Genomic DNA, 18,482 nt, shown 5'->3' on the forward strand with positions numbered 1-18,482 from the left:
TTTCTGCTCAAATTTTCTGTAAATCTAAAACTGCTCTAGAAAACAAAGCCTATTAATTTTTTAAAAATGTAATAAAAAAAGTGAGCTCAAAGGTGTTTTTTTAAAGTAAGTGATAATACAGTATCTGTGAAAAGTAACTTTTTCACTTCTGCATTAATCAACCTAGTAACCAATTACACTGTATCATGTTAGTCTATCATTCCAATTTATACATTTTTAGCAACGGCTGGTTTTCAGTGTTTAAAGGAAAAAAATCGATTTTATAGGATTCAGAAAATCCAAAAGCCTAAGTCTGTTAAAACCATAATTTTATTGTCTATATAGTTAGCCAACAATTTGAAAGAAAAATCAGTGTTATAAATAAATTATAAATATAGGGCAACAGCATCTCTAAATTATGATCTTTGGTTGTAAATGCTAAATAAAAGTAACTGCATATCAAATTTCATTTTAATTAATGAAAAGCCTGCTTCTGCTTTTAAAAGTGATTTCTTTAAATGTAATGCCACTATTTTCCTATGCTATGCTGGAGGTGAAACACGTTTCTCTGTAACTCTTAGAAAACGTTTATACTACAAAAACCACCCAGTCTTTAAAAATTTTTAAAGCCAATATGCCAATCGTCTTCATGATTGATAAATTCATCAGTCTATTCAGAAATGCAACTAGATCTCACAACCTGAAATAATGTTTTCTATAAAAAAAGTGTTTTGGATATTTATTTCCTATGGAAAATTTGAAACTTTCAGAACATAGCACTATAATTTAAAAACTTTTATTGTTAATATTCCATCTCTGCTTTTTGCAAGTAATGGAAATATATATGAGATGGATATCAGGAAATAGGTAGAATTATAATTCAAATGAAAACAACGAAAGGATAAGATTTATAAATGCATAAGATTAGTCAAACTTTGTTATGTAACAAAAAGACAAATCTAGCTAATGGCCTGCTTGTTCCCAATAGTATTAAAAACAGAACTGTCACATACACACACAAAAAGACATTTTGTTTTGGTTATTTCAACTATACAGTAGTCCTCATTAAGAGAGAATGAAAAGTACAGAAAGAGTATTTTTGTAAAACATCTACATGTAATAACTAAGGTTTATGCCAAGATTTTTCTTCAGGAGTGAAAATGATAAAAGCAAAGAATGTGAAAATCTTAAGAAAGAAAGATTAATAAGAAATGTCTTTTGGCAAATTGAGATCTTTGGTGGCTTGAACTCCATTAGATGTTCCTCTGCATCAGAAAGGGACTCTGTTAAGTGCCTGTAAGCCCAAGTGAGTGGGAAAAAGATTCTTTTCAGTACACCGGCAGTTTTCCTGGGAGTGACTGGCTTTATTACCAAATAGGGACAGCTTAATCCTGAAAATTTACTGCTGAATGGTTGGAAAGGACTATTAAACTGAAAATCACTAGCACAAATGCACTGAGCAGAAACATTATTCCCAGCTTCAGACTCTATTCTCTAATAGAGAAATGTTCTCTATTAAAATTAGTCTTAAAACAAAAAATGTGAAAACACTAAATGCCTCAAAAATGAAAAAAATGCTGAACAGTACATGATCAACATGATTTACTTTAGCTAGCTGAAAGTAAGCTTTTTTTATTCTAAAAAATTCTATTTACAAAGTATGTTTACATTGCATTTTAAAAGACATGTATCAAGTGTTAATAAGTCATTATAGCAATTTTATAAAAAGATTCATATCCTTTCAAATGTTTTTTGTCATTATTAAAAAAATTTAAAGGCAGTAAACCGTCATTGCCGCGAGAGAGCGCGTGATCTTAAGGGAAGAAACATCTCACTAGAGTTTCCACAGGTTCCTTCTTCTAACTGCAGCTCTGGTGGCAAAGGAGGAGCCCCAGGGTCCCCAGGTCTAGGGAGCGTAGTTGAAGAGAAGGTGGGATTTTCAGTTCTGCCTACTTCTAGAACAGGCAAATTCAGAGAAGAATCAGTAGAAAAAAAGGGGGCTGTGCTGGATTCTCCTTCTGGATGGTATATGACAGTGGACGCTCTCAGTTTTTCAGAGAAATTACTCTCATCTGAATTTGATCTAGAGAGGTTGTTTGTGGCTCCATCTGGAAAAGGCTCACAGCTGCTACATTTCAGTCCTACAATAAAATTATTCAGATGTAAGTAAAAAAGTAACTAAAGAAACTGAGTCCATGGCCATCTTGTAACTTTTTAAAGATTCCAAACTAGTTACCACACAACCAAAATTTAAATAGTAATTTATAAGTTCTGTCATTATCCATATCAAATTTTCATTTGCTTTTCCCAACAACCATGAAGTATACTATTATTTACATTTTCTAAAGTCTCAAGGAAGCCAAATGACATGCAAAATTCACATTTAATTTGTTATACTTGTATTCTTAACCACTGAAGGACCTGGAAAAAATTAAGTAGCACCTAAAATTCTTCCTAGATTAAGAAATAGCTTTCACAGCTAATAAATATTCTTTAGGGGCTGGCCTGGTGGCATAGTGGTTAAGTTCATACGCTCTACTTCGGTGGCCCGGAGTTCTTGAGTTCGGTTCCCAGGCACGGACCTACACACCACTTATCAAGCCATGCTGTGGCAGGCGTCCCACATATAAAGTAGAGGAAGATGGGCAGATGTTAGCTCAGGGACAATCTTCCTCAGCAAAAAGAGGAGGATTGGCAATAGATGTTAGCTCAGGGCTAATCTTCACAAAACAAAAAAAAAAAAAATTAAAAATAAATAAATAAATGAATGAATAAATAAATATTGTTTAGCATTCTGGCACAAAAACCATTACCGAATAAAAACAAAATCTAAACAGCATATACTAAAATTCTGAGTTGATTAATGCCAATTACTGATTCTTGAATCACATGGTGTTAGAAGTGGAAGGGATTTTAGAGGTCATCTGGGATGGCCTCTCAGTATTAGAGATGAGAAAACAAAGGCACAGCACAGTTATGTCACGCCCAACACTCCAGGACTACTTCCAGGGAAAGTGAGAACTAGAACCCACGTCTCCTCTTCACATTAAACAGATAACTGTCCTATCTCAACCTAACAGTTTACTTAAATGATAGTGGTTGTTCTCATCAAAAATTTTACCATATTCAAAGGGTAAAGCCAACAATTAACCTCAGGGTAGAAAGAATAAATACAAACACAATTTATTTTTCTGTTAGGCTTAACAAATATTCAACCTAACAGTCTACAGGCACAGAACCTTCTGAGTTGACTAATTTTACATAAAACCTGCAAAGTCTATAAAGTACATTTATATGTCATTTTTTCCACTAGTTTTTCAACTTCACAGTACATTCAGCATTTCTGTCCCCAACTACAGAAACTATTTTCTTAAATATGGCTCAGGAGAGGAAACTTTCAGTGTGTTCCAGCATGCATTTATAGATGGAGTTCCTCACGGGCAGAGCCCTAAATTACTCATTTCTGTTTCCCCAGTGCCTAGGACAGCTGGAGTAGGGCTACATCATATGCACATTTATCTTAAGTGCTCTGGAGAGAAAGACAGAGACACAGACTGGGGTTTGGAGGAAGTGGGGGATTTAAACAGCGCAGGCAATTCTACACAACTTCCAATTAGTGAGTGTGTGCTCTGGAGTGAGGGTGAAATGGGAGAGGTGAATTTGCTGTTCCTTTAATCAATCTCAGTTCCCATGCCTCTCTCATTTTACCAGACCGAGGGTGATGCTGGTGTTTAAAGTTATGTATAGTTTATGTTACATGATTCTTATAAACATAAGCTAACTACTTCATCTTGTGATCAACTGGTAGGAGAACTATCAGAGTTGGACTTATATAAAATATTTTGTCTATATACCGTTCACTATGTGTGATGTGCATTTTCAGGGGCTACTTTCGAATAGATTAATCTTACATTCTGTTCACTTGAGAAACAAACCCCTGTGTATACTGGGATCTCACTATAGTTTTCTATAAATGGTACTAGTAAATGAATATAAATGCAGAATACTGAGTGATATTCCACTTTTCCAACATAATGACATCAATATAAAATTAAAAAAATGCGAATCGAGTGTAATTCTGAAGCTCACACTTTTTGAATAAAAACGTTTATTGTTTTGGGTTTTTTGTTTTGCATTTTACTTTTGTGTGTGTGTGTGAGGAAGATCAGCCCTGAGCTAACATTCATGCCAATCCTCCTGTTTTTGCTGAGGAAGACTGGCCCTGAGCTAACATCTGTGCCCTTCCTTCCTTTTTATGTGGGATGCCGCCACAGCATGGCCTGACAAGCCATGCGTCCGAACCCGGGCCGCCAGCAGCGGAGTGCGTGCACTTAACCACTACGCCATGGGGCCAGCCCCTGCATTTTACTTTTAAAAGCAGTGCTACATTTAAATGAACTCTTGGATATCTAAGATATCTTACCTTTCAGGTGTTCTAGCTTTATATTTCTAAGTTTCAGCACTTCATCTGTAATCTTCTGTATCAGGAAGTTCTGTGTTTTTTCTCGCCGAATAGATTCAACCAGGGTATCTAGTCCTTTGGGGTTTTCTTGTAAGTAGTCTAACAGTTTTCCAGCCCTTTTTCTACTTGATGTTCGGCAAGAAATTTCTTCAGTGTCTTCTCTACTGAGTATTTTTTTTGCGCGTAGATGATCAAAATGTCTCTCAGCTATGATTTTTTCACACAAGTAGACACGCAAATTTTCTAAAGCCTAAAAGACATAAAATATGCTTCAATATTATTTTTTTAACACCTAAGGAAATCACATAAATGACTGATTATTAGTTAGGAAATCCTAACTGGTGGGAGAAAAGATCCTGAAGTCGGGAGGTTCAGGCCTACTATATGTGCTCATTAAGACGAAGGTCCAAGTAGACAGAACTAGGTTCCAGACTAGACATTCCTCAGAGCTTCTGTCCTGCTCTGATCTCATCTTCACATCTATAAACCAAGACCAGGCTATTCTGAGGATGGGCCAGTCAAATCTAGAGGGCCTGAGTCTGTGGAACTAGGGAGGTCTGCTGAGGGTCTTCAGGGGTAAAGATGAGAGCAGAGGCAACGCACATTTTAATTAACATTTACCAAGGAATCCAGGATTGGTCAGGACCAGAGAGGATAACTTAGTGAGAGGTCTCACAGTTTATAACTTTCTCATGTTTGTTATTAATTTTCTATCTTTCTAGAGTAAAACCACTAAAAAAGAAACAAATCTAAACTAAAAGGGTCCATAATGTGTCTACCTTTGGAGTCAGCTGGAAAGACTATAATCTAACTCAGCAAGTCAGTCTTGGTGGAAGCGAGATATAAAGGTGTTGGGGGAAAGAAACCTAAATGAATAGTGAATATTGGAAGAAATTAAAGAAATGAAGAAAACAAAATCACAGAAAACAGGCCTAGACCTGAGAAGTGCCTAACAGGGCTAAACTGGCAGAAAATCGATGTGGATCCCAGTAAACGGCATTAATAATTTGATGCCAGTGACTGTCTTCTAGCTCTTCCATTTACTACATATGTGATCTTGGGTAAGTAACTTAACTTCTCTGTGCCTCAGTTTCCTCATCTGAGTATTATGAGGAATAAATTAATACACGTAAAGCACTTACCGAAGTGCCTGGTACATAGTAAGTGATCAGCAAATGTTAGTGATGATGACAATGACGACTAATTTCACTCACATTTATAATGATGAGCTAAAGGCAATGGAAGATCTCTAGTACTCTAGTATATGGCAGCAGGAAAGTAGGCTAGGTGAAGGGTTCCTATGGTTCTCGGTCATTTATTTATTCACACAACAATTTCATATACCTAAATACCTAATATGCCAGGTGCTGAGCCAGGATGTGCAAAGATGAACAAGACCTGAACCCTGCACGCAAAGAGCACATAGTCTAGTTGGAGAATACACTACACATGCAAGCCAATAATTATAAGACAATGTGGTTTGACCCAGAAAAAAAAGATTATAGGTCAGGTACTGGGAAAGCATAGAGTAAGCAAGTAACTCTGCCTCCAGGACCTGGGTAATTTAGAGGCTACACTTGAACTAGAGGCATGAAGGGGTGCAGTGGGGAAATACTGAGAAGCACTGGGACTTCTCACTGAAATGCAGAGTACATGTGAGAAGGTGGCGAGAAATGAAGTTGGGAAGGCAAACTGGGATGGAATCACGGAAGAATTTTTATAACTTGCTGAGGAACATACATTTCCCTGTAGCCAAAAGGAAAAGTTATCAAAGGTTTATAAATAAGATGCAATAGGAAAACTTCTGCAGAGGACTAAGGGAGGCAAAAATTGGGGTCAAAGGAGAACAATCAGAAGATTGCTGCGATATCTTACATAACATGTACTGAGTGCATGAATTTAAGTTTTGGGGATGGGGAGAGAGAAAAACAGATTTAAAACATGAACTCCTTGAAAAACCTCATCTGTTGTCATTTCTACCACCTACATGCTGATGATTCCCAAATTTGGACATGCGATCAAGACTTTCTCCACCTAGACATCCCAAAGGTACTTCAAATTCAACACGTCCAAATCCAAATTTATCTTTTTTTAAAAAAAATTAAAATATAGTTGACATATCATGTTAGTTTCAGGTGTACAACACAGCAATTTGACATTTATATGTATGGCAAAATGATTACCACAATAAGCCTAGTAACCATCTGTCATCATACAAAGTTATTACAATATTATTGGCTATATTCCCTATGCTGTACATTACATTCCCAAGACATTTATTTTAGGACTGGAAGTTTGTACCTCTTAATCTCCCATGCCTATTTCACCCAACTCTCCACCTCCCTCCCCTCTGGCAACCACCCCTTTCTTCTCTGTATCTCTGACCCTGTTGCTATTTTGTTTTGTTTGTTTTTTAGATTCCACACATAGGCGAAATCAGACAGTATTTGTCTTTCTCTATCTGACTTATTTCACTTAGCATAATACCCTCTAGGTCCACCCATGTTATCTTCCCCTATCCTTTTCCTCTCATATTCTCAACTCATTTGGGAGTACCACCATCCATCCAACCATGCTATAATCCTGCAACTCATCCCTGACTTTTCTGCTTTCACTCATTTGCCACATCCAATCATCCACCCACCAAGTTCTCCCTGTCTACCCCTTATATTTATCTAATCTGCCCCTTCACTTCATCTCTATTATTAGCATTGCCCTAGTTCAGGTCCCTATCACATCTTGCACAGACTATTAACAATAGACACCTAGCTATACTTCCTCCTTCTCTCCTCTCCAATTTCTCCTTCACACATCTATCAGATCTTTCAATTTTTCAAGAGAAAATGGAAATCTGGAGGGTTATATAAATTCTACTAATATTGAAACGCTGCTAGTTAATTAAAAAAAAAATTTTAAACACTGTGTTCTACCCTGACTTAAAGGATAGAGTTCCTCAACCATGGCAGAATAGTAGAGAAGTTAAGAGCACGGCTCTGAACTCAGACCAACCTCAAATCTTCAAATCCTCCATCTTGAATCTGCCACATACTCCTGTGAGAGCTGGGGCAAGTTATTTAACCTCTCTGATCTTCAAGGTTCCTTATGGATAAAATAATGATCAATACTTACCTCGCAGGACATCTAGAAGACTAAATGGAACACGGTATATGAATGTGACATAATCTCTGATACACAGTAGGTGCTCAATGAATAGCTATTTGAGGGGCTGGCCCGGTGGCATAGCGGTTAAGTGCACATGCTCTGCTGCGGCAGCCTGGGGTTCGGATCCCGGGCACGCACTGATGCACCGCTTGTCAAGCCACACTGTGGCGGTGTCCCATATAAAGTGGAGGAAGATGGGCACGGATGTTAGCCCAGGGCCAATCTCCCTCAGCAAAAAGAGGAGGATTGGCATGGATGTTAGCTCAGGGCTGATCTTCCTCACACACACAAAAAATAAATAAAAAATAAACAAAAAGAAAAAAATAGCTATTTGATAATGGCAGAGTGCTTCATAATATGGATCCTGCCTGCCTCTCCAGTTTAATCTATCACTTCTATCTGTCCCGGAACGTTACGTTCTACTTAAAACTGCTGTTTGTCACTACATTTCTTTATGTTACCTCTGTACTGTTTTCTTTTCTCATACCGCAAGTCCCTATTCATCCTTTAAAATTCAGGACAGTGGTCACCTCCTTCAGGTAGCTTTACCTAAACTCCCCAAAATGAGTTAGTACCCCTCTCCTCTGTCTTTACAGCGCCCCTGTGTATACATTTCACTTTTCTATATACCAGGACTCAACTTCCTAGACATTTCCATTCTGTCCCACTATTCTTCTCAAAGTTACCAATGACCCCCTTATTGCCAAATCTGATACTTTTCAGTCTCCATCTTCTCAGTAGCATGGACACAAGCGACCACTCCTTCCTTGAAATAATCTTTTCTTGTCTTATATGAATATCAACCACACTCTCCTGGCTTTCTTCTCATGTCTGTGGCTATAACTTCTCACTTTTAAAAACTCTTCTACAGTCGCCCTTTTCCCTTCTAGCTCTCAACTTCCTAGGTGAACTCATTCAATCTCACAATTATGTTTCTAGCTCAGATTTCTCTTCTGATCTTCAGACTTGTAGGTCTAATTGTTGATTTGACATTTCCACTTACTAATCTGATTCCACTCTCTTCCTCAACTCCCATACTCAATCCATCACCAAGTCCTATCATTTCTATTTCAAAAATGCATCTGGGGTTCTCCCGTTCCAACTATTTCCACCGCCCTCACCCTAATCTAAATCACCATCATCTCTCAATTACATCAATTCCAAGAGTCTCCTCACTGGCTTCCCTCTTCTCACTTTTGCTCTCCTCAGTCCATACAACAGACAGAGGGATCTTTAAAAAAATGTAACATCAATCTTCAATAGGTCCCCACTACACTTGAGGAAAAAAAACGAGCACTTTACCACCATCTGTAAGACCCTTCATGACCCGGCTCTAGTCCATCTTCCTAACTTCACCTCAGGGCACCCTATGCCTTTTTCCAATTTCCCCAAGTCATCAAGGCTTTACCTGTTTCAGGTCCTTTGCAAATTCTATTCTGCCCAGAATGCTCTTTCTCCAGTTCCGTCACATTCTTCAGGAACCAGTTTAAACGTAAGCTTCCCTGACCATCCTATCTCAAGTAGATTTCCTCTATTATTCTCTCAATACTTGTTTGTCTCCTTCATAGTACTTTCTATAACTTGTAATTATACATTTATTTGTTTTCAACCCTAATGATCTATATTTGAAGCAGGCAAGAATCAGGTATGTTTTGTTCTGTATACCTCGCACTTAGCAGAGTGTCAACTAGACAGTGTTTCAGATGGATGTAAAATTGATTGCACTTATTTTGTGATTTGTAATTACCATTTTACTTCTCTCTTCCTGCGCCACGCCCCCGCAGGAAATTGAGCTCTTCTCAAACTAGGATTCTCTCTTAGTTTTTAATTTTTGAACTATTAAAATCAACTACAGTATCAGCCTCACAGCAGCATGTAATTCATATTTATGAAACTGAACTAAATTCAATCAAAATAATGATGTAAATAAACAACTAGATGGGGCAGGTGAGGAGGAGGAGTACGGTGAAGAAGTGGGAGTTTCCAGGACATGTGGTGGTATACTATTCATTAAGACAGAGAATACAGCAGCAACTGCAAGAGCCTTGGGGGAGGGATGATAAAAAGTTTAATTTTAGACCAAGTGAGGGCTCTCAAGAATATAAAAGTGGATTTCCAGTAGATATTTGGAAATAAGTGCCTAGAGTTGAGAGAGAAGGAAGTCCAAATACGTAGATATTAAATTTAAAATCTTCTAAGGTCATAAACCATCCATGATTCCCCAAGGTTATGAATTTCTGATAGAGCTGTATAAATTGAAGTCATGGAGATGGATAATATCAATGAACTGATAGAAAAAAATAAAGGCCTGGAAGCCACTGTTCACATCTCTGTTGGTATATCCTCCCACTTGTAACCTTTCACTGCCTGTTTTACCAGCTGTAAAATGGGAATGACAATTATTAGAGGCTGCTGTAAAGTTTAAATGGGAACATTGTAAATTGTGTGACACAGCATCTGGAACATAGCAGGCCTAGCTCTCGAAGTTCATGGTTTTACTGGCACAAATCTTGAATAAGACAACACTCATTTATTCTATAGTTGTTATCAATGTCCCAGTCTTATCTCAACTAGAATGTAAAGCAGAGGCTTGATGGTCATTTTTTGTATCTTTCCAGGCCCAAGAACAGTACTTTCCATATGGTAAGTGCTCCATAAATATCTGCTGAATGAGGAAACTAAGGCACAGGTCCCAGTCATATCTAGTTTCCTTCTGCTAATGAGTCATACCAACTGTAATGATGAGTACAGTGTAATAAATCTTACAGGGGAGGGAAATGGGAGAGACTTGAAGTAAATGAACATTTAAAAAGCAGTTGTCTCGTCCAGTTCACAAAGGTGATTTTGTAAAAGTACCACAGTGTTAAGCCAGAACACACTTCTTGTTGAATTTCTACTTTTAATTTCAATTAATATGAAGTAGTTTAGTGGTACTCATATAGGTCTTATATGGCAAAACAAGTAACTAAAAGCAAAGGAAAAAGAGAAACAAGTCATACTGCAACAAAGCCATTCTTTAAGAATACTAAGATTTGTGCATTTCTGCAGTATCTAAGCAGAAGACCATAATTTAGCTTCTGAATATTTTCAACGCTTACTTCTAAATTAACTCTCGGCTACTTGTATTCATGCCCCCCCCTCAATTTAAATATGTGGGCGTTTGCTTACTAGGGGAATTCCAGGTTGTGCTTTCAGCTGTTGAGCTTCCCCCAACCCCCTTTGCAAAAAGTTTCACATATTTCCTCCACTGCTTAGGATCTTTTTATTGGTCCGGCTTTTGCTCCAGGTTGAGCCAGCAGCAAAGGAAATCAGACTCAAGGATGAACCCGAGCCGTCGATCCCTAACAACGCAGCTCCAAGGCGCAGCGGGGGAAAATCACCAGGGCACGGGCGAGGAGTGGGCGAGGAGCTGGCTGCGAAGAAGCGCTCCACTGAGCGAGGTTTCAGAAACCCTGGCCCTGCATGGAGTGATTTAAAACGTCGATTAACAGGTCACCGGGGGATCACTTCCACCAAGGTCCCTCGTATGCAGGGCTCGCTGCGGTCCCGCGACGCCTGGACCTTCCGCTCCTCCGACCCGCAGGCTCCTCGTCCGTCTCGGACTCGGACTCCGGGTTTCCGCTCTCCTGGTCCGCGGGGCTGCAGCCCACCCCCCCGCGCCCGCCCGCCGCGGCGCCTGGGCAAGGTTGTGCTACTCACGTCCTTCTTCACTTCAGTGAGGTCCTCCTCGGTGAGGGACGGCGCGGTGGGCTCCATGGCGGAGGCGGCAGATGGCGCTTCTTCCGGGTCGCGGAGCTCGGGCTGCGCCGCCCCGCCCAGGCTGGGGGCTTCGGCCTCCGGATGAGCGGGGAGACGGGGAGGTGGAGAAAGCCCAGAGGAAGAGGGCTGCCCCTTCGAAGACAGAGGGGATCCGTGGGTCAAACCGTGGCGCTTCCGGCTCTGCCCTTTAGGCCGACGACGCTGCAGACCTACGCGTCCCGACGCGGCGCTTGAGCAGCGCTCCACCTCCGCGCTAGAGCCTCAGGCGCAGGCACCGCCCCTCGGTGGGGCGGGGCCACCAGCAGAGCCCGCCCCATCTCTGCGGCAGCGAATCGGGGCGAGCCCGCGGGCCCAGACTTTCCCCGCCCCCCGGCCAGAGTCTTTCGGGAGTGGCTCCGCCCACAGCCTCCAGGTCGTTTGCATGTGGCCGCGGGTTGGCGTCTCCGAAAGGAATTATTTCCGTGGGTGGGACCGGTCGCTGCTCCGCCACCGGCACTCCCCGCCTTCGCAGACTGCTCGCTGGTGCAGTCCGGTCTCGGCTTGTCTGCACCTTTGAGTTCCTCCTCTTTTCCCAGACCCTGCCCTCCAATTTCCTGTTGCTGTGTTTGCCCACACAAGTTTTTAAATTATTTGGTCATGCACGCGCGCGCGCGCACACACACACACACACCCCCCCCACAAATACACAGCCTAACTACATTACAGAAACTTTGAAAAAGCACCTACAATCCCACCGCTTTAACACCTAGTTTAGCGTCTGCATACTTTTTGGTCACTGTTGATTGTAAACATACATATTTCCTTGTTTATTCATCTGTGTAATGATATATCTACCTCATAGAGCTGCTGTGAGAATTAAATATGTATATGTAAGGTTCTTAGAGGTACTTGGCACACAGTATGCAATCAATTTATTATTTATTATCTTGTCTTACTCAAACATTTATGGAGTCCTTATGAATATGTTCTAGGCATCTTATCCTGTAAGAGTTCTCCCATTTTGTTGGGGGAGACTGAAGGACAGACAATTATTCCCAGAATGGTATTCTAACAGAGGTGTATGCAAAGCAACATGAGTAAATGTGGGTGAGAAGCTTGAACAGAGCCCTGGCCCAACTGTTGTTTGGACAACATGCAAAATAACCGAGATGGTATTTGAAGCTACAAGGTAGATAAAAATGACAAGAGGACCAAAGACAAACTTGGGAACCCCAGCATTTAAGGGAAGGGAAACCAAGAGAATCAGAAAAGAACAGTGTTGCAAAAGCCACACCAATGAAGTTTTGATCACAACACAGGAATTCTGCTTTTAACACTAACATTGCATCATATATTTTTTTCCACCTTGATATGCCACATTTTTTCTGATTGCTTAATCTTCCATCCTTTTGGTACAACCCAATTTACTTAATCATTTGTTCTTTCATTTCACAAATAGTTATTGAATGTCAACTATATGCCAGACTCTGTTCTAGGGGAAACAGCTGTGAACAAAACAGATAAAAATCCCTTTCCTTCTGGAGTTTAAATTCTGGTGTCTTTGTGTTTGGGACAGGGCAGATAGATATTTGAAAAATGTAGTGTAAATTATTTGTTATGTTAGAAGATGATAAATGCTAAAAGGAAATATAATTCAGGGAAGTAGGATGAGGCTGTATGAAGTGGTAAAATTTAAAATATGCTGGTTAATGAAGACCTCACTGAAGAGGGGAGATTTGAGTTACTACTTGATGGAAATGAGGGAATGAGCCATGTGGACATAGGGAGAAAGAACATATGAGTAGACAGAAGAGCCAATGAAAAGCATCCATTGTGACTGGGAAGGAGATGAGGTCCTTGTGTGCCACTGTAAAAATTACTCTGACTTTGCTCTGAGTCATATTGGCTTACTCTGAGTCAGATGGGAAGCCACTGGAGGGTTCTGAGCAGAGAGGAGTGACATGATCCGATTTATGATTTGAAAAGGAGTACTTTCACTGTTGCCTTGAGGGGAAGGAGGATGGAAAAGGGGAGACCAGTTAGGGAGCTATGCCATAATCCAGCCCCAAAGGTGGTGGCTCAGACCAGGGTTGGTAGCAGTGAGGGTAGTGAGAAAATTTTGAAGAGAAGTGGGGAAGTGATTTCATTTCCTTTTAAAAGGATTACTCTGTCTGCTGAGTAGAGAGCAGACTGTAGGTGTAAGGGCGGAAGCAGAGAGCAGCTGGAGACTACCACAGAGATCCAGGCAAAGGTGAGGGTGGCATGATTGTGACAGGGGTGGGAGCAGTGGTGAGCACTCTCCCATAGTTACCTTAAGTTATTCCCAATTTTTCATTGTTATAAAAATTTTTTTCCTCTACATATTCCTCATTCTTTTTTCTTTTGAATTATCATTTGTTTTGCATAAATTCCCAGAAGCAGGAATACAGAGCACAAGGAAATGATGATTTTCTGTCTCTTCATGTATATTTCCATGGGTTGTCTCCAAAGTGTTGGTCCATCCGAGTGTGGGAATGAACTGTTTTGCCATAACCATACCAGCTCTGCTGGTGAAGGAGGGGATTCAGAACCCATCAGAGCAAAGTGATTTGAATGATGCCAATTTGACACACCCGTTTTGATCCAGCCATTATGAGGTTGCTGTTCTATTGTTGTTCTTTTTTTTTTTTGTGAGGAAGATCAGCCTTGAGCTAACATCTATTGCCAATCCTCCTCCTTTTTTTTCCCCCTTTTTCTCCCCAAAGCCCCAGTAGATAGTTGTATGTCATAGTTGCACATCCTTCTAGTTGCTGTATGTGGGACGCTGCCTCAGCATGGCTGGACACGTGATGTGTTGGTGCGCACCCAGGATCCTAATCCGGGCTGCCAGTAGCAGAGAACGTGCACTTAATCGATAAGCCACGGGGCCGGCCCCTATTATTGTTCTTTTTTAAACAAAACATTTCAAACACACTAAACTCTAAGGAAAAAATAATATTACAAACAACCTCTGTTCATTACCAAGATTTAACAAATATTGATACTTTGCCACATTTGCTTCTGCTATGGCTTTTGATTACCAAATATTAATGGGAGACATCTCTGATTCTTGAGCCTTCTTTCATTACCCTTGCTATACATCTGACTATTTCCTTGTTGTTGACCATCATTTCATTACTGATACCTCCAGCCTTCTTGCATCCTCAACATTCATTCCCTTATTTATTTATTCAACTAAAAAGTTAAATGTCTGCTATGTGTCAGAAGTAGGAGTTATGGAATGAGGATCAGGGATTGGGTGGGACTGGTGAGGAGCTTAGGAATTTTTAAAGCTGAAAGTTTAATATTTCATTTTTAAGGCCATGTCTCAATGTTTCCAAGTCAAACTATCTGTATCAAAGTAGCGATATCTGAATGCCACGTACCTAATCAGAGAGCTAGTTCCTGGTAGGCCTTGCAGTTCCCAATCCTGCTTTCTTTCTAGCGCATCGTACTTCCTTCATAAGCAAACTCATTTCCCCTTCTCTGCTAAATCACAGGGTCAGACTGTAATGAAGGTTGGGCATATTTTCAAGAAAATAGCCCTGCCCATTCTCTACCTTGCAATAATTCTCCCTCCCCCCACCTCCGTCCCCACCTCGACTTCTAGGTGCACCATCTCCCTCCTACGGTGAAATATGAGGCATCTGATAAATATGCTGTGAAGGATACAGTTAAGGTGCTACAAACATAAGGCAGCATATCATAGTGGCTAAGAATGAGGACGTTCGGCATCTGACAGACCTAGGCTGGTGTATTAGTTTCCCACGGCTGCCGTAACAAATTACCACAAACTGGGTGGCTTAAAACAAGAGAAATTTATTCTCACAGTTCTGGAGGCTGGAAGTCCAAAATTGGCAGGGCCGTGCTCTCTCTGAAGGCTCTAGGGAAGATCTTTCCTTGCCTCTTCCTAGCTTCTGGTGGCTGCCAGCACTCCTCGGCATTCCTTGGCTGGCGCAGCATAACTCCCATCTCTGCCTCCCTCTCCACCCGGCCTTCTTTTCTGCGTTCCTCCCATGTCTCTGTCTCCAAATTTCCTTCTTCTTATAAGGACACTAATTATTGGGTTTAGGGCCCGCTCTAATCCAGTATGACCTTATCTTAACTTGATTACCTCTGTAAAGACACTATTTTCAAATAAGGTCACATTGCAAGGTTCCAGTGGACGTGAATTTTGGGAAGACACTATTCAACTCGGTACAGTTGGAGTCTAGATTTGCCAGTTATTAGCTGTATGACCTGGGAACAATTAATAAGCATTCAGTAAAGATAGCTATTAGAGGAATGCAGAGGGAGGAAAGAGGAAACCATTTCTGACTGATAAGCCGACATGAAAGAGGTGTATTTAAACTGGGCTGGGGGATTTTAATAGGTGGCGCTTTAACTGCTGTTTAATGATTTATTTAAAACTTCCTGCCAGATACCAAGCATTGTATTGAGCAATGAATTCTATTCCAAGTAATTGTGAATGGTAAATTTCCTGTAAATAGTTAGAGGAAAAAAGTGGCCAGTTCTGAGACAGACACTCCTGGGTTTTAATGGCAAGACAATATGTGGTGGAATTCAGACATTTCAGCTCAGAGACTTTGTGAAGACTCCAGGTGGTGTGGTCCCCAGGAGTGACCACCAGCTTAGGAAGGGAGGACCAGGAGGGTGCAGGGTGGTGAGCGTGGACCTGAGCAAATGCTCTGAGGACATTGGCGAGTGCACCCTAAGAGTAGGACATTGTTGGGGCTGATGGGGGAACCTGAGAGAAGGGACCATTCCCTCTGCCTTCCCCCTAGAAGACTATTGGCTTGGAGAGTGAGGACAGGAATTTGGTATTAAAAGCTTGGATGTTTATGGGACAAGGTACCTCAAACATAGTTGAGGGGAGGCGATATCCCGTATACCAGCAGGAGAATCTTGAGGAAGCTGCTAGATCTTCCAGTTGTACTACTGTCTGGGAAGAAATCATCACTAGCAATTTATTTCATACTCACTCTGATCCAAGCACCTTATGTCTACTGTTGCAATTTAATCCCTATATCAGTTCTTCCAGGTAGGCTTTATCATCCTCACTTTACAGATGAGAAATCTGAGGCTTAGAAAATATGATTTGCCCAAGGTCACTCCTCTACCAAGTACAGAATCAAGATTTCAACTCAGCTCTGTCTGATAACAAGGCCGGTGTTCTCAGTTACTAGCTGTAGACTGAGCTAACTGCTTTAGGACGTAGTGATTCAGAGGAGCTGGGTTACTCCGACACTCCCTGGGGCAAGGCAAGAGGTAGAATGCATTCAGGTCTGTTCTCTGTGCCTGAGGTAGGAAATGGCAAAGCCAGGAAACTTATTATGGGATTTTCCAACTTCCTAAATGCAAAAGAGAACATCCCAAGATTTCAGGAAAGGGAGCTCTCAGGCTCTTGATGGACCCTGAACTGCAGCCTTATAAGAGCATCCTGCCAAGGCGGAGGAGGTCAAGGAATGGACCCCTGCTCCAGGCCTAGCGATGTAAGTGATGGAGCAGGACTCCAAAATGTAGCTTCAACCTAATTAAGCGGAAACCAAAGCTCAGGAATGTAGTAAGAGGACTTAGTGTATAGTGAGTTTCCACAAACTCACTCTCCTCTGGTGGATGAAACGATGATAACAAAACAGCTTCACAGGAATTCAGAGGTTCGTGGTTCTGTTAGATGGTACCTCAGGGGACACAGAAGGAACCTTGTAAATGAGAATGCCTGCTCCTGCTGAAGATCCTTGAGGCATTGTGCGCAACAGTGAGGGGGGCTGAAAACCAGAAGTGGTTAACTAATACAGGTTGCAGAAGGAGGAAGAGGGTGATGCTTGCAAACTCCGTGTTGGGCTCCATCACAGGCATAATTCCGGGAAGGCATATTAAAGGAGTAGCTCATGAATGCTTAGAGCAGCAGGGTGGGGTGATCACTGAGAGACAGCATGGCTTCCTTCAAAATCAGTCATGTCCTTTCCCATGAGTCATGGTTAGAATCAGAGGTTCTCAGTCTGCGCAGCTCATGAAAATCACTTGGAAGCAGATGTTGAAGTCCCACCACAGACAAATTTTTAAAAAATCTCTGGAAGCCTGAGTAGCTGATAGGTTTCCTTTTTCTCACAGTTATTGAGATATAATTCATATACCATACAATTCACCTATTTAAAGTATACAATTCAGTGGTTTTTATTATAGTCACAGAGTTGTGCAACCATCATCACAATCAATTTTAGAATATTTCATCACTCCAAAAAGAAACCTGTGCCCTTTAACCTTCACCTCATTCTTTCCATCTTTCCCAGCCCTAAGGCAACCATTAGTCTACTTTCTGTCTCTATAGATTGGCCTATTCTGGATATTTAATATAAATGAATTGATATAATATATGACCTTCTGTGTCTGGCTTCTTTCACTTAGCATAATGTTTTCAAGGCTCTGAAATGTAGCAGGAATCAGTACTTCATTCCTTTTTATGGCTGAATAATATTCCATTGTATGCCTATGCCACATTTTATTTATGCATTCATAAATTGGTAGGTATTTGGATTATTTCCACTTTTCGGCTGCTATCAATCATGTTATTATGAACACTTGTGTACAAGTTATTGTGTGAACATGTGTTTTCATTTTTCTTGGGTATATACCTAGAAGTAGAATTGCTGGGTCACATGATTACTCTATGTTTACCTTTTGAGGAGCAGTGGTAGTTTTGAAAACTTTCCAGTTGATTCTAATGAGATCATTAGAATCATAGTCAGGGCTGAGAACCAATGATACCGATAGAATGGTAAAACCCAGGACACACTCTGATGGTTTCAGGAAGACATTTGCAGCTTCAGGGAGACATTTCATAATCCTTGGGGATCCGGGTAGAACAGTGAAGTTGATTCATAGATGGTTTTCCAGCTATACCCAAGATACTAGTGATTGCTGTCAACATGCAGGGAAATGTGCCTTAGCACCCTATTCTCAACTCTTTTTGATTCACTATTTATACTAGTGACTTTGGGGGATGAATATCTGGGGCAGGAGTTTTCCAATTTTTTCCTAACAGTGTAATCTTTTCTTCCAATAAAATCCTCTGTGGAAGCTTAAAAGATTAAAACAGGTATAGGTGGAGGTTCTCTAGGGA

The 18,482-nt window shown here is 40.9% G+C and overlaps 1 protein-coding gene across 1 annotated transcript; it reads right to left on the reverse strand.

Annotated features, from left to right (window-relative positions):
* Positions 1-291: 291 nt before the first annotated feature.
* On the reverse strand, positions 292-11,616 carry BCL10 (BCL10 immune signaling adaptor). The gene is made up of 3 exons (XM_058538413.1): positions 11,303-11,616; positions 4,403-4,691; positions 292-2,120 (listed from the first exon to the last, which is right to left on the reverse strand). The coding sequence occupies exons 1-3, from the start codon at positions 11,357-11,359 to the stop codon at positions 1,768-1,770; spliced, it is 699 nt and encodes a 232-aa protein (XP_058394396.1). The 5' UTR covers positions 11,360-11,616; the 3' UTR covers positions 292-1,767.
* Positions 11,617-18,482: the final 6,866 nt, after the last annotated feature.

Source organism: Diceros bicornis, chromosome 4 (genome assembly GCF_020826845.1).
Source record: "Diceros bicornis minor isolate mBicDic1 chromosome 4, mDicBic1.mat.cur, whole genome shotgun sequence".
Taxonomy (NCBI): Eukaryota; Metazoa; Chordata; class Mammalia; order Perissodactyla; family Rhinocerotidae; genus Diceros; species Diceros bicornis.